The sequence below is a fragment of the Triplophysa dalaica genome, chromosome 18 (genome assembly GCF_015846415.1).
Source record: "Triplophysa dalaica isolate WHDGS20190420 chromosome 18, ASM1584641v1, whole genome shotgun sequence".
Taxonomy (NCBI): domain Eukaryota; kingdom Metazoa; phylum Chordata; class Actinopteri; order Cypriniformes; family Nemacheilidae; genus Triplophysa; species Triplophysa dalaica.
The window spans coordinates 1,608,059-1,635,000 of record NC_079559.1 but is presented as its reverse complement, the minus strand read 5'-3'; the positions used below and the strand labels follow the sequence as shown (position 1 = coordinate 1,635,000).

General features: G+C 38.5%; 4 protein-coding genes across 5 annotated transcripts in view; 2 read left to right on the top strand and 2 right to left on the bottom strand.

Moving 5' to 3' along the window:
* Positions 1 to 16,030, top strand: part of rad9b (RAD9 checkpoint clamp component B) — a 19,091-nt gene extending 3,061 nt beyond the window's left edge. Inside the window, exons 8-13 of one of the 2 annotated variants that reach the window (XR_008904574.1) lie at positions 1,560 to 1,624; positions 1,849 to 1,947; positions 3,141 to 3,396; positions 3,826 to 3,974; positions 15,672 to 15,728; positions 15,953 to 16,030. Coding sequence is in view for 1 of the 2 variants with exons in the window: in XM_056729885.1 (XP_056585863.1) it covers positions 1,560 to 1,624; positions 1,849 to 1,947; positions 3,141 to 3,396; positions 3,826 to 3,951 (546 nt within the window). In the remaining variant the exon portion in view is untranslated. Of the gene's footprint in view, positions 1 to 1,559; positions 1,625 to 1,848; positions 1,948 to 3,140; positions 3,397 to 3,825; positions 4,083 to 15,671; positions 15,729 to 15,952 lie in introns of those variants that run through there. The other variant, XM_056729885.1, reaches the window with a different exon arrangement.
* Positions 5,344 to 13,039, bottom strand: pptc7a (protein phosphatase targeting COQ7 a). The gene is made up of 6 exons (XM_056729889.1): positions 12,539 to 13,039; positions 9,140 to 9,319; positions 8,351 to 8,549; positions 7,067 to 7,190; positions 6,856 to 6,985; positions 5,344 to 6,709 (listed from the first exon to the last, which is right to left on the bottom strand). Exons 1-6 carry the CDS (start codon positions 12,738 to 12,740, stop codon positions 6,651 to 6,653), a joined length of 894 nt encoding a protein of 297 aa, XP_056585867.1. The 5' UTR covers positions 12,741 to 13,039; the 3' UTR covers positions 5,344 to 6,650.
* Positions 16,031 to 16,368: 338 nt separating the features above from the next.
* Positions 16,369 to 18,466, bottom strand: myl2b (myosin, light chain 2b, regulatory, cardiac, slow). The gene is made up of 6 exons (XM_056729891.1): positions 18,345 to 18,466; positions 17,745 to 17,820; positions 17,540 to 17,644; positions 17,107 to 17,185; positions 16,967 to 17,015; positions 16,369 to 16,643 (listed from the first exon to the last, which is right to left on the bottom strand). Exons 1-6 carry the CDS (start codon positions 18,453 to 18,455, stop codon positions 16,539 to 16,541), a joined length of 525 nt encoding a protein of 174 aa, XP_056585869.1. The 5' UTR covers positions 18,456 to 18,466; the 3' UTR covers positions 16,369 to 16,538.
* Positions 18,467 to 25,044: 6,578 nt separating this feature from the next.
* cux2b (cut-like homeobox 2b) overlaps positions 25,045 to 26,942 on the top strand; it is a 119,818-nt gene continuing 117,920 nt past the window's right edge. Inside the window, 1 exon segment of the mRNA XM_056773094.1 lies at positions 25,045 to 25,147. Within this exon segment, the coding sequence (XP_056629072.1) occupies positions 25,085 to 25,147 (63 nt within the window). The 5' untranslated portion in view covers positions 25,045 to 25,084.

The window sequence follows — 26,942 nt, the reverse complement described above, 5'->3', positions numbered from 1 at the left end:
CAAGCACGTTTTTATTACATCTGGTCTTGTGAATTTGAAGTGTGAAGTATGCGCATATTCATTTTTATAGTAATTTATTTCTGTCCCGGTATGTGCATATCATATTCATGCAAGGGTATCATACATGTGAACTGAACACACTGTTCTTTAAACATCCACCCAAACGAAACAAGATGCATTCATAATTTCACTGGAATACTTGATTCTGATAATGTTTGCATAATGTCCTGTTTAGTGAAGTGTATCGTGGACCTCTGTCCTGTGCAATTTCCATCACTGTGCTCAGAGTACGCACATATTGCAACACTTTCAATGTCAGATCAAAAATTCATGTTATTTGAATTTATTTATTTATAATTATAAGTGAAATCAGTGGCATTATGTGAGCTAGTGATTATTGCAAAATATACACCCAAGTTTTTTTTCATTTGTCACATAAATAAACACACAGTGAATGATATAAAGTGACATTTCTTTTACAACAAACTTCCCACAGTATGTAATAAAAATATACACATGATAAAAACAGAATACAAAAAAGAAAAAATATCTAAAAATGTAAGATTTAGAAAAAAAATATCATCTTAAGAATTATTTTTTGCTATGATATTTATATCCAGTGCTGGAAATGGCCGAGCTTCACTGGGGAACTCTTGTTGGGGACATTTTTCAAATTTTTTCATACCATTTATGCAGAAATGGACGCCTATTCCTCTATATTCCACCCCATTTAAAATTCACTCCCGGGTTCACAGTGCGTTCAGACTAGAAACTTCCAAACAGGTGTGTTTAGCCAAGTTGGAGATAAACTCTGCAGGACTGTGGCCCTCCAGGACCGACATTGGACACCCTTGACTTAAGACACCCCAAAAACAAATATAAATATATTTACAAAAAGCAATGAAACATGATGCTACTCATATTCAAACTTATACGTGAGGTCAAAGATCATTTTGTACTCTTTTGCTCAACCTTTGACTGTGTTTTCCCAGGAAACCTGGTGGGACTGGAGTATGACCCTGTAGTACAATTTAAATGTAGTCATTTAGCGGACCCTTTTATCCCAAGCGACTTACAGAGAGATCAGGGAGCAATAAGTGATATGTCATACACAAGCAATTATACAATAAGTGCTAATAAAAAGTAACTAGTTTCAACAAAGCCAGAACAAAACTTGTTGAGAGAAGGAGATTTTTTTTTATCTGAGTTAGGACCGGCTCCCTTCACGTACACGAATGGCTGCGTCCCATCACGTCTTGGCAGACCGCGGTGTGTTTTTGGCAGTCACTGATTCATTGAGACAGATACTTGGACAGCGACCAGATAACCTGTCACAATGAGTTACAGCTCCGTGTGGCACACTGCGGTCTGAACACACACGATTGACCTTCTCTGAGAGTCTAAAGACAGTGTCAGATACATCTGTACAGATCAGCGTGTCCCTTGTGCATAAAACGCTTTACCAGGCTGTTTTCATCTCTTGTAATTCTGCAGGGCTACCTCTGGTTGGCGCTCATAACCATGAATTATTCTATGATTGTTTATGTCATTGTTTCCAGGGGTTTTTGAACTTTGCAGAGTCACATGGTCTACCAGTGTCTGGGCAGTTTGGTGTTGCTGGACAGTAAGCAAGCATTTGACTTTTAATCCAGGAATACAGTAAATGCATAAAATCTAGGATTCAAAATCCACAATACTTAAACCTACAAACAAACCTAAAAGAATATTACACAATAAAACAACGTTTTAAGTTGAGAACTATTAACCATTCTGCATGATTCTGTTCTTGCAGCATTTAATTTGACATCTATAGTGTTAAAGCTGTTTTCTGATTCTGTGCTCTTTTAGGCCTGTTGCTTTTAGTGTAGAAGACATGATGCTGGAGGCCAATGTCGTGTTGTCCACCTTAATGGATCAAAACCAAGAAGGTTCTTTATCCGCACCAGGGTAATTCTTTTTACATCTCTTACAGGGGCTATGTGTCTAAAATGTTGTCATATTGACGTGCTTCACATAAACAAGTAAAACTGTTTTAAACTTCACGCACTCCCTGTAATATACTCGCAGTAATCCCAGTATTCCCAGACATTGCTTCATATCTTCTTCAAATAATGTTTAGCAAATTATAGAGACCTTGCAAATGAAAAACCACCATGACATGAGTCATTTGCTACAGCTGTCACATGCTGTCCCTGTCTGAGCTTCATCTGTCCAGCTGTGAGGTCACTAGAGCTGTTTGTATTTGTTTTGTGTGAGCGCATGTGTAATCACACACATCTGGGTCACCTGTAAGCCTTCCCACGTCACTGCTTGCTGTTTAAACGGTCAGCTGAAGGCTGTGGTTAGGACAGTAATCCATACCTAGAATATAACTTTTTGATCTAGGACTTTGAGGGAGCAAGGTTTTATTTGTTGTGTGTATGCTAAATATTTACATAGGTCAACAAAGTTGACCTGTGTATCAACAAATTTGTGTTTTGTGTTCAGACAAAGTCTACGGTACAAAAAGGCCATTTGAGTTTATCTCGTTTGATTGGAAAACATCCTCGGGCTCCTGAGAATGAAAATTGTCATTATGGATATTTGAATAATGAGAATTCAAATTTTTGCTCAAGACATAAAAGTGCATCACCATTCAGTCATTATGAATCACTTTTTTTTCTCACTTTTTTCAAAAACATTACTTCAGTCAGGAACTTATTTTGAAGTGAACTACTCTTTCAAGGGAATGTTAGTCCCGTGGGCCTCACTTCTGGTAGAGGGCCAGATCCCAACATAGTTTCCTGGGGTCCGATTCACATATAGGCATGCATGTTTCCTTTACACAGTCTGCCTCACTGTCACGGGGCGTCTCACGTCTGCTGTCCTTCACACACATCTGCACGTGCTTTTGCTCTCAGCAGGCACGTCACTGCTCCAAACTCATCTCCGGTGTCTGCTATTCTTAAAGACACACATGCACATACATCAACCAACCCAGGCCATTTATCCTTTAAAGTACTGCAATATACAATATGAGATTGCAGGTTAATCATGTAAACAGGTTGTGGTTTGGTAAACAATACTTAAAATTTAAAATCAAAAAGTCAATGACAAAACAAAAATAAATCTGTACCTTTTACATAATCTGTATCTCCTAGTGATGACAGAGCGGTCTGTCCTGTCGAGAACACCACGACTGCTGTAGCAGATTTCTCATTCGGGCCTGCGGAGGCAGAGGTTGATGATATTGTGGGTATCGCTGATGAGGAACGGGTTGCGTCCAGTCAGAACAGTGAGGTCTTTAGCCCAGCGTTCCATGTGAGCAAAATGATTCAGTTTAAGCCACCTGAAGAGACCTGGCCAAGATCAAGCTCAATTACACCGGTGACACCAGCCTCCAGCCAGTGTTTTAAGGTATGGAGGTTTTTCTCACTAGCCCAGTTAGCATTCAGCTGCACTGATTTCTTGTTGATTTATTTTCAGTTACGGTTTGGTCAGAACCCATTCAATCAGCTCTTACATAAATAACATTACAACATTTGACTCAAAACCTTCAAAGATAACTATAATTGAAAACTATGATTGTGGTCTGGGCAGAACTTCACAAGGTTAAATTTGCTGTTTTTATTTTAAAAGAAGTTAAATGACTTGTGGCTTCTGGAAAACAACCCCGAAGCTCATGTGGGGTTTGGCTATTGAGAAAATGAATGATGTTGCATCCGTTGATGATGTTACCGTCAGAACCCGGTGGTTGAGTTCTACAGGATGATGATGTGATAGCTGCAGTTTTGTGATATTTAAAAAAGTGAAGCACAGTCTAATGATTTTTTGTTTCCCCATCAGATCCGCTCACTGCTCTTTGGGGCGGTGTTTAGTGACGGACAGGGCAGCATCACTGGAGATTTGCCCACCCTGGTGTGTGCCAGTGATACAGAAGAGGATGGAGGGGTAGACGACAGACTCTGGTAATAGCGCACAGTTACCTGACACAGGTAACAGTAATGAATGAACTCGGAGACTGAACTGCAAGATGTGCCTCGCTATTCTCTCATGTAATATTAACAGTTTGTTCAAAGATTCATTAAATTATCTTAAACTAACATCTTAAATTAATATGAAAACTATTCTTCGTGTACTTCTGTCAATGGAAGACTGTTATGTTTTACAACCGTACATATTTATTTATATATATATTTTATAAAATGTAAAAACAGTTAAAGGGTTGGAATTGAAGATGTGTTTGCAATGTATGCAATATTTCATGTGTAGTGATAAAACTGATAAATCAATCGAAAAAAACAGTAAAGGAAGGCAGACAGATGGAGTTGAAGATTGTCATTTTGTGATAAAGTGGAATGTGCACCTAAATAAACACACAGTTTGAATAGATATAGTCACCACGGAGATGCCAAAACTTTAAAAGAAAAACATCGCCAGGGTTGAAGAACTCTGTGTTCCTCATGTCCTCCTCTGACTCACAGAAAGCATTGACTCACCGCTTTAAAATGCAGTTCGGATGTCTTGAAATGATTCTTACATAAGCCTGCGGTAATTATGGGTATCGTCTCGCTGCATTATCCAGAGAGAGCCTTGGGTTTATCTCCACTATTATACTATTTCAAAAGAAATGTGAGCTTGACGTATTTTGAAGTTTGACGAATGAAATCATAGCTGAGGAGGTATAACTTTCTTTCATCGCTTCGTATTTTAAGTCGAATAGCTGTGAACTGCTTAGCTGAATCTACAGGGTCACTACTTACACGTTGGTGTGCTGCTAACAAACAACCTCACCCTAAGCAATTACTGGCGACATGCATGATATTTCACTTTCTTGCTTTCGTATTAACATTGAGCAAAAAATGAAGAAGCTAAATGTACTGTGAATTCAGCAAACCAAGTCGATTTATCCAAAACTACAAATTCTGTCTTTATTTACTCGCCTTCCAGTTGTTTCAAATCTCTATAAACGTCTTTGTTCTGATGAACACAGAGAAAGATATTTGGATGAATGCTTATAATCAAACAGTTCTTGGACCCCATTGACTACCATAGTAGGAAAAAATTACTTTATATTTTGAAGAATGTTGGACAGCGAAAGGTTCTGGGGCACTTTTGACTACCATTGTCATGGTAATAAATGGGTAAACGGGGTCCAAGAACGAACAAAGAAATGTATACTGGTTTGGAACAACTAGAGAGTGAGTAATATTCATTGTTGGGTGAACTATCCCTTCAATGTTATTGTGAGTTATCTTGTAGCTATATCTTGTAACTCTTTATTAACCCGAAACAGAGAAATTCTACGAGGAAGGGTCGTTTTACCACATATGTGAAATGCAGAAGTAACACAGTATATCCAGATGTTATAAAAATATACTTTTATTAGATCATGTGATCCATCACATACCCATGCATTCACAGATTCTAGCATTAGCCTTGTGCGTAAACGTTTCGAGTGGTATTTAAAATTAAAGTTTACAAAAACGATAACTTTTAAACACATAATCCACACAATTATCAAATATATTCTCATGTAAATCTGATGTCCAATGGCCTACACTTTTCAAATGCATGTCAAGAATAAATATACAGCCGCTTTCCCAAATATCTACAGCTCATAAACGTTGCTCTCACTTTCACACACACGCCACAAAATGTAAAGCTCTTAAAAGTGGTTTAAGTGGGACTGTTCTTTCCTATAAGCACATCCCACAATCCCTTGCAGTCTCTTGCGCTGCTATAACTGCTGCGAAACTAAAAGGGGGACATTATACTGTTTTATTATTAATAGCACAGATGAACTAGAAGTATATTTTGTTGAGCAGTTTGTGTGCCAGTATCATTCAATCCAACAACACATCTATACGATCATGACAACTTGTTCTCTTACAGCTCCAAAAGCTTATTTCATCATAGAAGGCATTTCTATGGTTGATCTAACGGTGATAATTTTTGGTTGCTAAACGTTCAAATCGATCCAGTACAGCAAATGGCGATAATTGAAACTCTACAAAATACAAACAGTTAATAAACTAGTGAAGAATTATTTGTTATTAATTGTGCCTAGTGATCTCCGGTGGTATCCCGGCCCATAGCAGATGTCCTTCTATAACATGTGGATCAGGTGTATTTTTTAATGGAAAGTAAACTAGCAAAATCACAAGAGACAGAGAGTATCTCCCTTGACCTTTTGTAAAAAATATACACTCCGACTCCCCAGAAAAAACTTATCTAAAATTAACATCACACTGCCAAAGTAATGTTTCTTCCTGATGTGGAAACTTTTTGGGATTTATATCAGATTGTCATTCCTCTCTGGTTCGCTTTCCTTCCCCAATGGATGGACCTCATTCTTTCTCAATCTTCAGCTTCATGACCTTTTCAGCCTCAAACATTTAATGCAGCCCTTATCAAGCTCAACATCAGTAGCTCCTCAGAAGTGACAAACACAGAAGTGGCTACAGCAGTCTTTATCAAGATGAGGAAGGTGGACTTTTACTTTGTCATGAGCCTGCTGACAAAAGTAGACGACACCGGTAGAAGTGCCCAACCAATAGATGGGCTCTATCGGAGACAGTACATCAATCCTGCCAGCAGGAAACAGCCGCCCGCCCAGTGACTTCGGCGAGGAAGACGACAAGAGAAGCTTTCTGCGGCCCTTGTGAGTGTCAGTCTGTGTACTCCGCCACAATTGACAGCAGAACGGTGATGTCATCTGGCTTTCCTCCTAAGAAAAGAAAAATGAGAAAGTGTTACCGAACGACTGTCTAAACGACAAATGTTTTCTTCAGGAGAAAGTCCAGAGTCCTTATGTAACTTATTGTAAAGTGTTACCAGATTAAAAATATTTGTGAATACGGTGGCACAACTTACCCCTGACATTCAGTCCGTTATCACAGGCAAACTGTGCAAAAGGAGACATGTAATTGGGGTCATATGCCAGAACATGGGCCTGTTCAGCAATACTCTTGGCAGTTTGCTGGATGCTTTCATAGTTGGCATTCTAGGAATAGAGTAAAACTCTTATTAAAGTTTCTGAAAAATAATAGAAACGTTACTGTCGCGAGTCCCAAAATTCTGCTACCTTGAGCTTTTTGAGTTCCTGTAAAATCATGTAATCTGGCATGTTGTCAAACAGGCCGTCTGTAGCCGTGAGGATGATGTCACCCAACTGGACGTCAAACGAAGAGCTATCAGCTGCGTCAGGGCTGTGACAAACGAAAAAGCACTGTCACTTTACATTCATCATTTCCCTCAACACTGTACAAGCGTTGCTGTTTTAAAGAGCATTTTGAAGAGCAAAAGTTGAGAGGAGTAAAAGCAGTTTTAATCTAAGAAGCTTATGGCTAGATTGGTTGTTGTGAAGTGTCTTGTAGTGTTCCAGGAAGTCTGGATCAGACGTTCTGAACACTGGCTGACAGTCTCTCTGTCAGTGCCAGACGCCCCCAGGTCGTGTTCTTTAAACTGGATCCATTGTCAAAATGTAGAATTTAGGAAAAACTAAACTGTATTAAATTAGAACACCATTAAAGTCCTTGTTCCGTTAGTTCTTCTTTGAGACACAAAAGGAGATGAGGGTGAGATTTACAGAGGCCATCCTAAGGTCGTCTGCACTTGGCAACCGTGATCATGTGTCTGACAGGATTTGAACTGACAGGACGCAGATGATACCAGGAAAGACGCGCAACCCAGGGGTCAGGAAGTACAAATAATTTAAGCAATTTAAAATTCCGTTTTATTAGCATAATGTGGCTGATCAAATAAGTTTTTAGAGTTGAGACTGATTGTTTCGTATATAAAGTTTGTTGCACATATTCCATTCAAATTCATTTATGGTGTGCTTTTTACAATGTTTTGCATTGTTTCAAAGCAGCATAACATGAAAAAGAAAACACAAAAGAGGAAAAGTACATATAAAGAGAACAGGTTCATCCTAATAAAAGCAATGTTACAGGAATTTGCAGAAGTTAATATAACATCTCCCTCCGTCTCCCTGTGAGCAAACAAACATAAAACATTGGTTTTGAACCAAAACTCCAATGATGAATTAATGGAGAAAAATCCTTGGGAGACTCTGCCAGGAGGGCCAGTTCTCCTTTGACGCATGATGATCGCAGTCAATTAGCAGAGATTGTTCTAAACCCTTATCTTTGTGGTAGATCCTGCTGTTTTCCCACTGAGAGACTCATTTCTCACCCGCGGGGATTGATAATCCAGTGGAGTTAACAACCTTAGACTCTTAGGGTGACGACCTCATCATGCTTTTATACTCCCAGCAGGGAGATTATCATCACACGAGTCCAGACAGGGACGATCATTGCGTAATCAGAGACGGAGAGAAAACTCCTAACACTACAAACAGCTCTACCTGTCACTGAGGACAGAGCCCTCTGCCTCCGGCGGGGCGATGGACAGCTGGAACGGTGTGTTGAAGTAATGCTGCTGCTCATCGGACCGGTGGACCACTTCTCCTCCTCTGACCACCAGAAAACCAGAGTCGCCCAGATTGGCTGTGTGCAGCTGATGACTCTGTCTGTCCAGCACTACGATACACGCCGTACTGCTTCCTAAAGACAAAAATGATGAAAGTTAGTCATATTAAAGACATTAAAGATTTCGCTAATGAACAGTAGAGTAGAGTCAACTATTGACTCCAAAACATTCCTTTGAAAAGCCAAACCCCAAACACTTCATATGACTTGAAATCAGGGCAGGGACTGTTTGAATCTGGAAAGATTTTTTACAAAAGTCTAAACTTGTGACCCAGTGGACAATATGTCTGTGACTCATCGAGCATAGATTCTGTTTTTGAGATGACTAATTTCTGCCCGATTCACTTCAGTTACAGCTTTGATCTCATCCTGGAAAAAAGCAGAGTCCTTTCCAAAACCAACTTCCTTCCCAAGTCATAAAAACTTGTCCTCTTGAATGGCACAGACTGTCCTGAAACATAATAACCATTCCACAGGTTTTCACCGTATAGAGTCCCACATGTTGGTGCAAGCAGAGGTAAGAAAAGTGCACACAAACTGTAACTACACACTGTAGCTTTATAAATCAACTAACCGAGGTTTAGAGACTTGAAGGAAATGTCACCCTAAATTTGAGGACAAAGTGTACTCCTGTATCCGTGTATTCTTATGCTGAATGTGCTCACCTAACAGTGGTACTTTGTTCTGAAGTAACTCATAGTAGCTGGTGGTGAGGATTCCCACCGGGTTGCTCGGCACAAATCGTCCTTCTTTAACCAATCGTTCACACGTCCTCATGAGGGTCCCAGAGAACTGAGAAGGGTCCACCCCGTAATCCCGCCAGCCCCCCACTCCATCAGCCACACCTGCAAAACAAACATGATGACACACATGACTATATTGATAAGAATGTTTTTAGTTTGACTGTTTCAGAAAATGAAGCCGTGTTTGCATCAATGCTGGATTTATTTGTTATAAATGTAGTTTTTATGTCCATTTTTTAATGTTTGTTTGATGTAAAATCATTGGATTACACAAAAAGGGCATTATGATGACATGATAATAATGTTTTAAGTCATCAAGCAAAAATAACATTTTTTTTGCATAAATGTGATGTTATAAATAAAAAATTATATAGTGGTAATTAACATGCTCAGTTTTGTTATCGTTTAAACTTTGAATAATTAGAAGTTTATTCAGATTTTAAGAATGGCCTTTAGCTTCTGTCCAATCTGACAGTTTAATTTACAACATTTGCACAACTCCAGACAAAAAATACGATACTACTAACCGGGTTTCCATCCAAAGTTGCGAATTTAGCTCATGCGCAAAATATGAATATTGCTTAAAAACATTAACGAAAAGCACCGTTTTGATCCAACTAGTCAACCGTCACTTCCTAATAAACTGGCACTAAATATCAGTGAGAAATGTAAGGTTAGCCACTGAATATAATAATTTTCATATATAATAATACTTGCGCAAGCAGACGATAATGAAACACAATAAATGCGGTGCTTTTGTGGATGCCTGCTGTTTGGGAAACACAGTCGTGACCGTTTTAAATGCAAATGCATCTTCCATTATTCGCATTAACCCTGTTTGCAAAAATTACAAACCACCTCAAGCGAACATAAATCCTTTTATGCGAATTAAGGGTTTTTAATTCGAAATTTGTTTTTTCCCTTATTGTCACAATCAAGTCAAATAGTTTACATTTGAATGTGGACAAAAATTTTGGTTGAAAATGTTCAGATTCTTTGTCTTGTATCGTTCTTAATGTTTCTATCTTAAACATTTAGTCAACTTATACATTTATATTTATTTTAATATTTTAAAAAATTAAGGACAACAATGAAGTTTTTAAACCTGTGTTTGTAATCTAACACACCAACACAATAATACTCTAAACCACAACAAAACTCCCAGTAGTTTATAAAAACGATAAATAAATAAAAATATACCACCACATGCATAATTGTGCTCCACCTAACTCTAATACAAAACAGTGCATACAGTGGTCATAAAGAAACTTAGAAATAAGCAACAGAATGAAATGGCAACTGTGCTTCTTTGTTATGGAAACAATTGACTCTGACGTTGGTGTACACACAAACAGGAAATGTACTATGAAAAGATAGTAAAGTGTTTTAAGCCATCACCCTGCAGAACTTTCACAGTCACTAGATTATTTATTTAAACTCGTACAGTACAGTGTTTAATGTAACATAAATGCTGTTCATTCCAATCATATATATAAGTGATTTTTCTTGTATCTTGATACTTTAAGCAAACATCAATGGCTCACACCACAAAAAGGTCATGTGCATTATCCAAATCAACCCAACAGACAGATGGAATTTTCCTACAACTCCCTCCCAGCATCCCAGACAATGAGCAGGAACGCTTGTTTGTGACCATACAAGGCAAATCCTGAAGTCTCCCCCTGCATCTTCGTGTGATCTCGCCACTTAGAGTACCACTGGTGCTGTTTACATCTGTTGGCTTGAAGTTAAAGGTTGAACGGCGTCTTACTGTCATTTTAAACAAGACTGAACCCTGTTCATATGTTCTAAGGCTAAAGTAAACTTCAAGACTTTTGCCCAGATTTTGGACTTCTGGACTTGTTGCAGAAAGTCTGTGCCAGTCTGCAGATTTTATCGTTTTTCTATCTGAAACTTTCAAAAAGTCTGCAAGTGTATGATGTCTAGTTTAAAAAAAAAATCTGTTCAGATTTTAAGTCTAAATAAATTCCAGTATTAGCTTTGCAAGATGATTTAGTTAATTACTTTAATTTACTTAATTTACTGCACTGAATCGTCTGCCAAGTAGGTCTTGACCGATGTCATCAGACTTGACCACACATTTCCATTTTAAATGAACACGATAATTAGGGACGCACCGATATCTGGCCCGATACTAAGCTCATGTACTCATACAAGAAAAAATGCAACGATACCAAAAACCGATACCTCACGTGACATAACTGACAGAAATTTTCTTTGAAAGTTTGTGAAAAGCACATGAAATTGTTGACTTTTTATAATGAGTTTAAGATAGAGTTGTTTTGATAAGTTATTCTATTGTTATTGGTCTCACTGTGTTGTGAAAAGGTACAGGCATCGGTATCGGCGAGTACCAGGAAAAAAATATCGGTACTAGCACTCCGTCTTTAAAAAATGGTATTGCTGCATCCCTAGCGATAATAAATAAACCATGTGACTACTAAGTAGTGCAAAACAATACACTACTGTAGTGTTTAGTAAAAGTGGTACCCCTGTTTTTAGTTTTTACTACTTGAAAATGTGAACTAATTTGCACTCATTTGACAGTATTTGACAATAACTGTACACAATTCTCAGGCTAAGAACTATTTTCATCATGTGTAGTATATAATTCCGTTTAAATAACATTTATGTTCACAGTGCAGAAAGCACTGAGCATCAAGACCATTCTCAAAACACAGATACTTCCACTTTTCCACTAGAGTAAGAATAAAAGTGTAAAGTAAATTACGACGTTTATAGTCACATAAAGAATTTGAGTGAATACACTCATTTTATAGAGAAATGTTGTTTTAATGACAGCTGGTTAGCCTCGAGCCTCGTTAACAATGACGCGAGTTTGACGTTGATTAAAGACGCGGATTATATCAATGTTTAGGATTTTAAAAAAAAATTATAAAGTAATTTAAAAAGCAATAATAAATGTATTCCTGTGTAGATCATTGGTCTATCGCACTGCGTTGGCAACGCGAAGGTCAGGGGTGCCTGACACTGATAACTTGAATGCATTGCGAGTCACTTTCGTAAATTATTGTATTCGTATTATAATAAAATACAAGATATGAATTCAGTCATTAAATGAGACATTTAACGGAGTTTAGCTAACAACATGTTTGACAGTTGAAAGTGACAGTCGCACCTATGGAAGAACGATTTGCGGCGACGGTGACGTCAGAGCCGATTCTGACACGAAACGATCCTCGACTATTGTATTGTACATCTGTTTGTTATTAAATGTATTTCCACACAATCTGCTCTTTATGTGACGTTACAACAGGAGACTGTATGTAGACCACTCACCTAACACATCGGCAGACCTGTGTCGCGCGATAAAACACGCGTCGTCTCCATAACACATCCCTTTCTTCAAAATCCCCTTCCGAAAATCCTTTCCGAAGCCGAAGCTGGCGGACACCAGACTATAATCGCGGCTGTCGGTTTGAGAGAGTCCACCGATGACCGCCCGGGCCACCAGTCTACCGTACGACAGCACGGACAACATCACCCACGGGCGCTGCTGCAGGGGGCAGTTAGTGGAACAACAACAGATCCACGGCTCTAGATGACGTTTGAAGTTATGTCAACGCTGCGTTACAGAAAGAACGTTACAAAATCATCCGACTTTAAAGATCAACGTTCGCTTTTATTTACATCCGCGTTAAGATCTCCATGGTGATCGGTTAGATGTCAGTCGCAATATCCGAAAAGATCCGGGTTTTATAACTCTTTCTTCTGGCGCTGAGACCCATAGCTGCACTCACGCACTCGCGTCGGTTCGTGAACTGCTGAAGAAGGCCGCGAGGCGACATACACCGCTCTGACGTCACGCGCCGTTACGCAAACCGTGCCAAAGTATATTTTAAGGAAGGTCTGTGCACTCGGCAGACATTTGCAACGCCCCCGGACGGCTATTTCAGTCATACAAGACCGAGTCCTACCTACTTCAATAGGGGAAGGCCGATATCTCCAAAAACAAACCCTAACATCACGATGAAACAATACATTTACTATAAGAAAATATCCCTGATATCAACTTAATCCAAAAATTATTTTTCTTAAGGCAAATTGCGTTGAAAAAAACATTTTTCAGGTTGATCCAGTAATGGCGCATGCGCAAAACTTGCCGGTCCTTCAGAGCGCTCTGTCCTGAGCCCCTCCCCCAGAAAAATCGTCGGTCTGTAGCGGTTGATGATTGGCTCTTTTAACTAAAAGGCGGGACTAACTTCTGAGCGTTGCACCTTTCGCCATTTATAGTAAGAGCTCTACAGCTTAATATCTCTTGTCTTTTCTGACATTTAATATGTAAACACGAGTTTTAAATATTTTTGAACAATTAATAATTACACCAACAATTGTTTATTCTGTTTGAATGTAAAATGCGAAATCATTTAATAACACTTTCATTCCATTTGAATATTTAATATTGTTTGGATTACTATTATTGTAAAATCTGCCAAAATGGTTGAAAAAAAAGTTGTTTTGCTCAGTTTTTTATGAATTAGGCCCTTACCCAAAGTAATTATTGTTTTATGCTTCACTTAAAAGGATTGTTCACCCAAAAATACAAATTCGGTCACCATTTACTCACCTTCGAGTTTATACAAATCTCTATAAATGTCTTTGTTCTGATGAACACAGAGAAAGATTTTGGGAAAAAATGCTGATAACCAAACAGTTGTTGGACCCCATTGACTACCATAGTAGGGAAAATTACTTTATACATATTTTATTGAACACAAAATAAGATATTTGGAAGAACTTGGGAAAGCAAAAAATTCTGGGGCAGATTTGACTATCATTGTCCTTCTTCCTACCATGGTAGTTAATGGGGTCCAAGAACTGTTTGGTTACAAGCATCCGTCCAAATATCTTTCTCTGTGTTCAACCAAAGAAATGTATACAGGAACAACTAGAGAGTGAGTAATTCATGACAGAATTGGTATTTTTGGGTGAACTGTCCCTTTAACAAAATCATACAAAATGTATGTTGTGTGATAGGGTCCAAGATTCTGAAAAGAGCATTGCAGTTATTTTAGAGCAGTATCCCAGTTTTCAGAAGGGATAACAGGCCACACTGCATGTGGAAACTGCTTTACTCTGGTACAGATTGTTGTCGCACAAGTTAAATGAACTTACAAACCCCTAGTTCAGGTCCAGGTTACTCATTTCCCTATATGTGCTAGACAGAGTTCAACTGCAGGTTAGTACTTGGCAACATGTTTCAAATATAGCGGTACACGTATTTTAAACACATGGACTAGTTTGGGGTGAGCATCTTAAATTAAGTGTAAATATGCTGGCTACAATGTCAAAGTCCACAATCAGAAAGTTGTTGTACTCGGTGATGATATTATTAATCAGGCTTTGAATGCTGATGGGATAGTATGACACAGATTTAAAGTCGGCATGAAACGGAGGCTGAGATTGTCTTTTTCCCTATATCGTGTTGTATTCTCAGAACAGGTGTCAATCACTACGCAAACCACGCAAATGCATAGGGCCCCGCCAGCTTGGTGGCCCCCTAGTGGCCAGAAGTCATGTAATAATTGCGTTTGACACTTTTTATAAGTGGAATGGGAGTTTCCAGAAAGCAAGCACTAAAATCTTGAGGGTTCTTTAATGAAATTAATTGCCATAATATTTACTTGATTTGTGTTCTTGCTCTTTAGTTTAAATTATTATTGATAACTCAAATCATATTTCATTTTAAATAATCAAAATTTGGCACAGATACACAGTCATACGCATAACAAGCTTTTGATTCCAAAACAAAGAATGTTTATTCTTATACCAAACTGTTATGCGGTTCAAAGCAAAATAAATTCAGGTTACATATGTCTCAATATTACTGTTGTGCAATTTAAAGAAAAAATGTTAGTATGCATGTGTGGGGGGCCCCAGGTCTTGACTGGTTAGGTTCATCAAAATGGTAAAAATGCCCCTGCATATACTCGAGAGAAACGACTTCTGAAATGAGAAAAAATGTAGGGCGGGACTTGATTTCATCCTCCGACAACTGATTGGATGGTTAAAAGGTGAAAGATCTAAACGCCAGTGTTCAGCCTGTCAGTCATTACAGCACCACACTTGCGCAGAATAAAGAGGTCGTTTCAAGAGGGGGGGGAGGTAAATTGATTAAAGATTACAAGTGCAAATCAATAAAAAATAAATACTGACGTGCACGGATAAATTGTTAAAAATAAACACTTCACCACATTGTATTTTTTTTAATTCATGCCGACTTTAAATGAGATGGTGTGTCTTTTAGCTCTTTAATGCCATCTAGTGGCTGAACTTGTGCAGTACACGAATGTACGACTAATGAAATAGACACAAAACAGGCCTATTGTACTATATTGAAATGTACTTGACCCATCACATGAAGCAGATTCTTACCAGATCAAATATTAAGCCATTGAAATGTTTTCTTTAGGTGTCTTGCTGTTTCACATATTCTTTATATATCAAACATGACACCGCTGCAATGCAGGTAAGACTTTTTTTTCTCAAAATATTTATTTCATACCGGTGTTTCACCAGAATCACCCCAGGAGTAGTCGGACGTCCCCAAAGTGTCACAATAGGGTGCATGTTTAAATTTAAAATCTAACCAGCTTCCCATTGTAAAATATTTTGCTTTTGTGCTAGGTGCTATTTTCATTTGGTCTGTTTTCATGAAATATAATATCTAACTTCGTCTCATGCATGTTTCAGGTCAGCATGAAGTGTATGATTCAGGTCATGGGAACGCATTTCTGGTAAAACTAAACTCTGATTCTTTTGTGTAGAGGGCCTGGACAGCATTTGAAATTCAAAGTTGAAAAAGCACAGGAAGATCATATGTAACTTGTTGTTAAGTGTGATTAAACCTACATCTAATGTTTATTGATCGTCTTATTTTCCTTGTATTAGTGATTTTCTATGTTAAAATATCTACTCAGACAGTAGATGGCAGTCAAGACTACCGTTTAGAATACAGAGAACACACTAACCACAAAATAATTTGAGCCGTGCACGTATTATCATTGCATTATTTGACACAATATCAAAGTGTCCTGTGAAAACAAATGCTGGAGCTTTTCTCACAAATGACATTTTATTTAGCACTGCATATCATTTGGGTTCACTATTAAAGTCTTAATTTTGCACACAAAAATATCCCCCAAAATTTCTGTATACATAAAATCAAGCCACGTGTAATATATAACACTATTTTTCTAGGTTTGGTTTAAAAAGAGGGATCAGCAATATTTGTTTTACATAGCGTGTTTTGTAAAATAGTGCGTGGACAGGAGATTTTTCACTCCTGGTCTTTTTCTTCTCCGTGTGTGATGATATGGACCAGATTCTTATAATCCAGATTACCTGCTGCGTCCGGAGGAAACGCACTAAACATCTGCTCCATCTAAGGAATGTTAGAAAAATAATGTGCTGTTGCTCTGGATGGATGTGAAAGCTTACAAGAAATAAATCATGACATATAAACCCAAACTCTATTTCTATTCACTGATGAATGTACAAGAAAATTTACTTTTACATTTATTCATTTGGCAGACGCTTTTATCCAAAACTATTTTACAAGTAGGAAAGCATATAAACATTTTGTCAACACGCTAAACAGTACCGTTGGTTTATAAAGCCATGCTACTAGGAGGATAAGTATTGTGTTATTCCTGTGAACACACAATATAAGACACCAAACAAGTGACCTCAAAATATCAAACCTACCTCTTCTGGAGTGAACCGGTCTGCTTGTGTCGTCAACATCTTTGTCAAACTGTGGGGCGAGACAAAGTTTTGGTTAAACCTGAGATCATACTGTACGACAACAAAACCTGCTTTATTTGTTTTATTATAAATGTTCTCACAAATCCTTTTTCAGTGTCCCCTTTCCTTCGCCATCAAACACTTTGAAAGCATTCAGGATTGTCTCTTCTGCATCTGCCCCTGAAAATATAGAGACGTGTTGAGAGAGAGCGTTATACCAAAACTTCCCCCCAAAAAGTGTGAAGATTCACACAGAAATCCTACTGGAGCTTGTGAAATAATTGAAGACGCTCCTAATGGGAATATTCATATAGGCTAATGCAAGATCTTTCAGAACGCACTGTTCCCAATTGGGCTTATATGACTGTAAAGGAAATGACATTTTTAAATTACTTTAAGAATTAAAGTAACAGCGATGCTTGCCTGAGCAAACTCTCCTAACAAAGATCCTGCCGGACAAACGGAAGTTCACGCAGAGCTCATTTTCACTTCGGGCCGTTTTGATTCTTTGAAACATTTCATCGTCACGTTTACCTTTCAGCTTCTCTCCAAACATGGTGAGGAAGACGGTGAAGTTAATGGGCCCTGGAGCCTCCTTCAGCATCTCATCGATCTCCTCCTGTTTGACGTTCAGACGGCCTGTGGAGACGGGGGTCAGAGGTCAAAGCCGCTGTCAGAAAGATCCCTCAGCCGGCATTCAAAAGGACAGCGACACACTGCAGAGATTAGTAAAGCCCACCTAAAGCTGCGAACGTGTCCCTCAGGTCGTTCTTGTCGATAAAGCCATCTCTGTTCTGGTCCATGATGGTGAAAGCCTGAAGCGGATGAAAGAGAGAAAATATTGTGGGTGAGAAAGACGAAGTACGTCTGATGAACGGCTCTTAAAAAGTGTTACACCGAACAAAATACAAAATCATCTCTCTTTGTGTGTCTCATTTCTTTTCCTTGTGTCTGTTTGTTATATGTGAGATAGAAAGCATTCGTCTGCACGCTCCCATCACTGCCATCTCGGATCAGAGTCACGCTTATCCCGTATGTCGTGATCTTTTCACAGTTGCTTTGAGACCAGAGACAACGTCTGTCCTGCTGCATTCTCCACGCAACTTCTGCAGGCTTGACAGCAGGTTCAGTGTGTGTGTGTCTAGGGTGTAAATCACTCCGCTGTGCTAATCATTACTGACAGATTCTGAATTATTCACGAGGGATGATGAGCGATGACATATTGAAGTCACATACGGGATCTTCTTCAAATGCTCAACATCACAGCAAAACAGGCATGATAAAGAACGCAGTCACAGCCATTAGAGTCGAACAAGTGTACGGTATGTAAACTTTGTACCTCTTTGAATTCCTGGATCTGTGTCTGCTCAAACATGGAGAAGACATTTGAATTGGCTCCTTCGGCCCTCTTCTTTGCTTTTTTGGGTGCCTGCAAAAGCCCATGATCCATATGTGACAGGTCACATCAAAATAAATACACACACTAAATAAAACATATAAATAGTACTTATGATGTGCTATATAAATCGTATACTATGGCCTATTTTGTAGAATTGATTCATAATGAAACCAAAAACACATTTAATTAATATTAGACAGATTCATTTGGAAAAAACAATATATTTTATTAATAAAAAAAGAGTCATGGAGGGATTTGCAGCGTTTATGTGCATTGAGACACTTTCTGTATTCTTCATGCCGGTTAGTGTCCACAGAGTAGTTTCGAAATGCACATAATGGGCCTCGTTCATGAAACACGAGCAGAACGAATTTTTGTGTAAATCGTTCGTAAAGTCGTTTGACCTCCAAAGCGTTGTAAGGGCGCCACCATCTGGTCGTTTTCAGAAGAGCACCAGTTATTATTATTTTAGCTGGAAAAAAACACTTTGGTGGACACAGTTTAATTGGTAAATTTATTGGTTAGCATATAGCCGATTAGTATATTATGCATTTATGCAATATAATGTAACCAAACCAGAGAATGAAGTCCAGGGATTCCGGCATTCCTAGATACGTAATTTGCGTATCTGTAATTCATAGGCGGGGATTATGCTAATTATGAATGAGCGTGAGTGCACGCGTTATTTACGAATGAATGGAATTCATTAACATACGTTGTACTATCAAGTCTGACGTTTTTAGAAGTATATGTGAATCCGGATGAGAGTTTTCGGGAAGGTTAGTTTGATGTGCAAATTACTCAATGAATTACTTTATTCATTTATTTACGCATGTTTCAGAAATGAGGCCCAATGTCTTTTCAAAGCGATTAACGAAGTCAGGACGTTTGTCGGCAGGTGAGCGCGCGTTTAAATTCGCATCTACGGTGGCCGTGGCGTCATGGAGTTGGATTGTGGGATTGACAGCGGCGCCGCAAAACCCGAGCTGACGTTGCGAACTTCACTGGAATTACTGAATATGACGTGACGGCAAAAATCGCAAGTTTGTCAAAATATAAAATGAATCTGGTTTGTAAATAACGAAGTTTTATTGACGCACTCTCACGCTAGACCGATAATGACATTGATTGGACGACAGAGACGCAGGTGAGTCGTGGTCAGCGGCGCCGCCATGTTGGTCAGGTCATGATCGCTTCATAAACACACACAGGTAATCGACGGAGCTGAGTTTTAAGGGATGGAAAGTACATTTCTCAAACGCTTTAGAGGTTTAAATTTACATAAATTACAAAAACATGTTATGTGTCAGTTCTCAAATCTCACACCTGTCAATCTTCGCTTTGTCTTATTTTTCCTAGTTAAAAATAACGTGTAGGCAAGACGTCAGTAATGTAATATATTTAATGTACATGGCCAGAACACAGCCTGTTTACTTGGAAATAGTGTTTTCAGGTGTATGCTTATGCTATATTTCATACTGTTTACATTTGGGCAATAAGTAGACACTTCTGCCCAACGCGACTTACTTAAGTGTAGAAAACTGAAAAAATTGTGTTTATAGGACATTTTGTTTTTACATTGACATTGTGTTGTTTTTACAGTAGTGAGTGCGCACATTCGTTTAATTTGTTAGTTTTGTTTTTCGTTTGATAAGGTGGTCATGTTGCAATTTGAGAATCATTGTTCATATGTTGCACGTCCGTTTTTCACTAGAAATGAGAAATTTCAGATGGTATATCTAAGGCAAAGTTGATGCTTAAATGAAGCGCTGAAACTGTTATGATGTGAGCAATAAATGATCTTTTCAGTGAGTTTAAATGTACAGGCGCTGCCCTATGAAATGTAAAATTAGCTCAGAGAGTGCAGAGCACTCAGCCAATGGATCAGATGTGGGATTATAAACTGGCGCTGACTGTCGACGCTCTCATCTCTGAGCCTGTTGATAGATTATCCTACCAAGACAGGATTAATCGCCACTATTTACATTTATGTCACAGAATCTGGAAAACATTGCGAGATGCATTTCTGATCGGTGACATCACGGGACAGCTGCGGGTCGGCCTTCGGGCTGGATTCGATTTTTCAGTTGTCTTGTGGATGAGGTGAACTGTAAAGTACGTTCTTTCAAGGGTATTTTCAAAAGTTTTAAATTCGGAAAATTTGTAATGCTCTGAGGTTGCTTTTTCATTGTTTTCAATTGTGTATCCATTTCGACAAAGTTGTTTCTTCCAAAACTTATAGGAGAAATATATACAAGTGAGTTTATTGTTGATGTACAGTATGAATATAGAGCTGCAAAGCAAATGTGTAAACGGCTGCTCATACTATTTGATTTTGATGGAGTTAGCTGAGAAATGTTTGTGTTGAGTTTATGTCGAGACTTCTGATGTTTGATTGCAGATTTTGGTATCTTGTCAAATGTGTGCACAGCATGAGACGTTGATAAAATCTCTTCTATAGATGCTGTGATAACTGAGATCTGTTTTTTTAAGAAACATTAGAGATTTCAGCAGGAGACTTGTGTTTTCATTAGGATCTGTTATGATGATCTTTTTCAAATATTACTTGCGTATTTTCTTTGTTTCCTTCCTGTGCAATGAAAACCTATGTATTCATCTCTGAGAATAGAAACTGATTATTTTCCATTAATTTCTCATTGAAAGTATCATAAATAAAACAGTCAGTGGGTCTGAGTAACTCTTACCTCAATAAAAAAACACACATTTGGCGTTTATTTCAAACACAGGAAAAAAAAATCTTTAAATTTTTTGTTTAATGTTCATGTGAAGTACTACATTTAGTATGAAAATATAGAAAGCTTCTGCTGTATTTTAATGTAAGCATGGATAGAAAGTTTCCAATATCTTGACCTGGCACCAAAAATTAACCAGTTTTCTCAAAGTATATATTTTATATATATATGTGGTTGTTAAATGCATGTACTTTGCCAATATAAAACATAAAGGTTTCTAAAAGACTCACCATAACTGTAACTCTTCAATCCCAGGATAGCGAGCAAAAGTGATATCAGACAGAACTGTTAAAACGTTGTTTTTATATATTAATATAACACACCCTCCCCATCTATGAATACATTTTCCATGATGGTATTTAGTCAGTTGTAGACTTCAGAAGTTATTATAAGAATCCTGATTAAAAGGCTTTACTAGATCAGCCGCCCGGTGGTTTTTAACACTGGACAGTTGTTGGGATGAAGCTCGGACTTTCCTGTACCATACAATACGTCTGCTCGTATGATTGACAGCTGCATTTGTAAAAGGCCGGTTTATAATTACCTTTATGTCAGTGCGATACAAATGTGTTAGAAACTCTACATTTCCATTTTTAGCATGTACACTAAATGTTGAGTTTGTCTAATGTGGTGCCAGAAAGAGTTTGGACACTCAAAGCACATTTAAATGTCATTGCATTAGATAACAAAGCAATCTGTGAACAAATCCTGCTGGAATCATTTTTAAGACTTTGTTCAATGACTTGTGACCCATTGCTGTTCAAGGTGTTTGTCTCTCCGAGCAAAAATGCAACAAGCATTGATTTCTTTGTTACAGTATGTAATGCCGTGACATTGTGACGATGTCCTGTCTTAGGCCGTGTTCAGACTTGACTTCTTTTTCGAAGCTGTTAGCGTCTGCTTTACATTATAATCCTATGGAGCAAACGTTTGACTTTTCTGAGAAAAATGTCCTACGTCAAATTCCCTTTTTCAGAGCGAACCAATGACAGAGACCTGTCGTTTCTATAACAACATGCGAGGAACGTGATTGGTCGAGAAGGCTCAAGCTCAAAAAATTAAAATGGCGACCGAAGCGCTCGTTGCAACATAGTTTTGTATAAATGTAAGTTTAATTTTCACTTTCAACAACTTCTGATTGGATTTGTAGCGAAATTAGTATTGTATTTTTTTTAAATATGTGATTATTTATTTCTGTTTATAATCAAATAGACTCCCGTTACGCTGCCTCCCGTTATCTGTTTCTCTGGGCTGCCTTCGTGCACAGATGCTGCCTCCGAAGTCACGCCGTTCGGCTGCTATTTGTAACCTAATGCGGCCAATTTTTTTCTATTTACTATAGAGAGCCTGGGTCAACTTTTTCTTGTAAAAAAAGAAGTCAAGTGTGAACACGGCCTTAAGTGTCCAAACACTTATTGGATGCATTGACTTCACAATCAGCTCTGAAATAAAGGTTTAGTCCAGTACTAGATAATGATGATGTTATCAGGAGGTGTGTAAACGCGACCTCTGCTCGCCCTCTCGTAGACAAACCCATGCAGTGTGCACTAATGCTGGATTACCACTTTAGAAGCGATATATCACAAGCTGACAGCGGGAAAGACAGTTTACCCTTCCAACCGTTTTCCTATTTTTGGCCGTTCACAACTCAAAAAACGTGTTTTAAAATGGCTCAAAGCATCTTTAAAGTCTTTTCACCATGGACCGTTCCTTGGTCATGTTTTCTTGTGCCTCAATGCAATGCTAACTTTCATACTGAAATATTATTGCCAGCTGGTGGCAGTCTCAACAAGCTTCTGTTTTCAGGCATGGAGCCGATCAATATATCAGAGTTCAGCAGCTCTGACCAATATTCCTGGAATGATTTTTACCGGCCGTAGTCAAACATTCATGTGTATCTAGGCCATTGCACATACGTCACCGAGTGCACGTGTCAACCCTCATATCACTTCTGTAGGTCAGCAATGCCTGTTAATGTTTTTTTTATTTCACGTCATTACTAGCGTAAGTACTTCATCACATCTTTATAGACTTCTAATAGACCGCAGATGCAAATCTCTCACTCCCCCGTTTCAGATTATCTGCTGTTGTGAGGCTTTGCACCCGTGAAATATCTACATATTTAGATTTGAACAAAAGTAATAAGTGTTGGTGCGTCAGGCTTGTATATCAGAACTGATTTAAATTTCAAATTTAACCGTGAACCGTATCAAAACAAGATATATTATTCCTTTCTTATAAGACCGATGCAGTCTTTTCCCCCCCGAAGCAATAAATAAAAAGCAATAAAACAGAAACTTTTAATAAGCACCTTTTATATTCCCGGTAGTTGGCTTACAAAGTGCAAATATATTTCTGCTTAAAAATAGACTTGCTTTTGGTTTTAATAGCAGATGGAAGAATGACAGATGTGCTCGCGCAGTTATTGCTCACGGTCCACGAGCCAGCGGAGCAGTTAACCTCTTAAACCAGCTCATTTGAACACATTATTATACTGATAACTGAACATTTCACATGCTAAATTCACGCTGTTTTCCTAAACGGGGAAATAAATCCACACACACCTTGAAAAATTGAAACAAAGTTTACCGAAAGCTTGCCTCTGCTTATATTAACAACTTTTTAAACGGATTACAGTTTTGTGTCAAGAATTGCGACTTGCATTATGCACAGCGTGATTTATAAACCTTCCTCTTAGGGTACGGTCACAGGTGAGATTACTGAGGGCATTCTTTTCTATGACCTTCTAATGGCCATCACATAACCGCTCTAACCGCTTACTGTTAAAACATGTCATTTGGATAGTGACTCTGACATCTATGCTGTTTGTCATGTATTTGTTAAAGGAGTTACAAATACTCTTCATTGTAAAGGCTACTTGGGTAACAGACCAGTCCAAGGGAAACGAACCTCCACAAGAGGGAGCATGTGTCAACATTTCTGCAGAACTGTCTATTCAGAATTTCAAATGATGGAACAATCATACAAGCCCATCAGAACATTTGTGTGTTATTTTTATTATGCCTAGAAATGCGATCAGATTTGGTTTGATTGTTTGTATTTAACTGTCTTGTGTAAGAGAAAACGCTGTTACATTTTCTATTAAAAACAATATCGGAGATAAATAACAAACACACATGTCAAATAAATATAAAAATTGCATGCCTTTATATCAGCCATGTGCTGTGAAAGATAAACTGCATGGACTGTGTGCAGGTTTGTGCCATTTGTATTTATTTGCATATTTTTGGAGAAATAACATCTGTGTTTATTTTTTATATTAGCAGTTTATATATTCAAACCCCCAAATTCTTGGAAAAGCACATTAACATTTTTATATTAGTTAAGCCACGTCTCTATGAAACCTTTGTTTTAAATATAGGCTAGAAGTTATATAGGATTCTAACCCTAACTTATGATTCACAAGAGAAATATTATAATAGCCCAGATGTCAAAGCACACATAAAATGCTTCATCTTAAATATCATTTGTTTATTCTCCACATTAATCTTTCAAAGCATCCCTTCAAAGTTGCAAATATCATTATTTGTGCCTCGTTAATGATATGCAAACGGCTAAAAAAGGTTTGACGATTTTACGCATGAAACATATGGCGATGCGCATTGGTTAACGATCGCGTTGTTCTCCTTCCAGTTCCCAGACGTTATCGATCAACCCGTTACGTCAGTATTGATAAGTTTAACAAACCCAAAATCAAGTGCAAATGGCCAGATAATCCCGGGAGCTGCACTTATGCATCCATATGCATTCATATCGCATGCACCTGCTCTCGTGCGCATCCGCTTTTCCAGAACTGTTATTTTTTTCAACATTTTTTCCCATGTGGAGTGTAATCGTCAACGCTGTTTAACGGGGGGAATCCAGCCCATATATTTCTTGTAGCCGCTCTTGAATATTGTGCTCAAGATGGCCGCCGATGTGGGATCGATGTTTCAATATTGGAAGAAATTTGATCTTCGGCGGCTTCAGGTTGGTCTTATTTCTCACCTTTTTCGTGCGACGCGATCGCGTACGAGCTCATGCACCTTGCGTTTCGTGCATTTTGGGGACTTTAGAGGGACGGGAGGATGCTGTTTCATTGATAGTTATTAGTAATTGATCCTCTTCTGCCTTTTGTTCGGTTCAATCATTGATCAGGAGCGCGTGAGAGCTGCGGAGGCGCCGCTGCGCGCACCGTCGCGCATTAACGCCGCGTTTAACCTTATTTTAACACTTCTGTCATGAGCTTTTCTGCAATCGGAAACTTTTAATACCTTTGCACGTCTGTGGAGTGCAACTTTTTATCCGCGTAATGTGTTTTATTCTCATGCTAACGGTGAACGGTGACGCGCGCGGCTCGTGCGGCTGTTTATACATCTGGTACTTTATTAAATAAACTTATCTTATGTGTTTGACTTATATGTTAGCTTTAGATCGCTTATTTATTCCTTATTGTGTTTATTAATCTGTTTTACTCATTCTGACACGTCGCACCAGTAGAGGTTGTGTTTGGGAAAGTTTATGCATTTATTGTTGACGTGTCATTTACTATGACGTTATGAGTGTTAACGGTAAGTATTCGTGTTGCTTAATGTTGGTAACGTTTGATGCTCGTGTCGAGGGTTCAATGTGTGCATGTTTGCCGGAATGAATTTGGCTGAATTAGTCCAGTATTGGATCTAATGTTACTAAATTGAAAGTTTGATTTAAATACGGCTTGAAAAAAACTAATCGTACCGTACTAAGTTATGATTCAAATACACACTACATTCTGTCTTATGTTGAGCATAATTCAAGAAAAGAAGGTTGAATGTTCTGTACGTCTTTATTAAGTAGACTTGATGTAAACACCATTGAATTGGCGACTATTTTATTCAATTGCATATATTTAAGGGCTTTAAAGAGCATTTGTGGGTTCATGGAAACATGCCTGTTGTTGGTATTTTACTGTTGGAGACAACAGCTTTGTTTTGACAGGTTACAAACCAGTGCGTCGCGTTCAAACGCGCGCGCTCCGCGTTTGTTCCAGCCGCAGTACGCACGCTTCCATTAACCCTACGTCGCGTCGCGATATAACCACAACGTTCCCTTCATAACCAGGAAGCTGCGTTCCCGTTCGCGCTTGTCGGACTGTGTAATTGCATTTCTGCTAATGTTTGTAAATCAGCCGCGGCCAGCGCGAGGGCGCAGACTCACTCCTGTGATTGATGCTGTGTAACATGAGAAATGACAAGAGCATGCCATGCCATAGAGGAATCACATCTGTGTGTTTGTGTGTGAGAGAGAGAGAGACAGAGAGAGAGAGAGAGACAGAGAGAGAGTGGCCAATTGCTATTCAAGCCTGTCCAGAGAAGTGGTCCTGATGTAGGTTGTTATTGAAGGGTCTCATCTCTTCAGTTGGTTCACAATACAGGCATTCACACTGAGGTTATTCAATCCTCAAACCTGTTCATGGACACCGAGATCAAACATGTTTCCGTCGAGAGCTCCTTTGGACAAATGTGTGATGTTTATTTCTGCATTGTGCTGAAAATTGCTCATATACGAGCCAATATTTAAGATCAAGGGGCCAAATATGAAAGTTTACGTTTATTTAGAAACCCATTTGAATGCACACAAACCTAGATATTAGTGAGAGGACGTGTCCCGTTGAAGGACAGGAGAACAGGACTCTGCGGTGGAAATCAGCAGGGACCTGGTGATAGAATATTATATCTGGGTCACAATAATACTGCGTGATATTATGATTCTTTATGTTAATCTTATAGTTACTCAAAACTGGGGT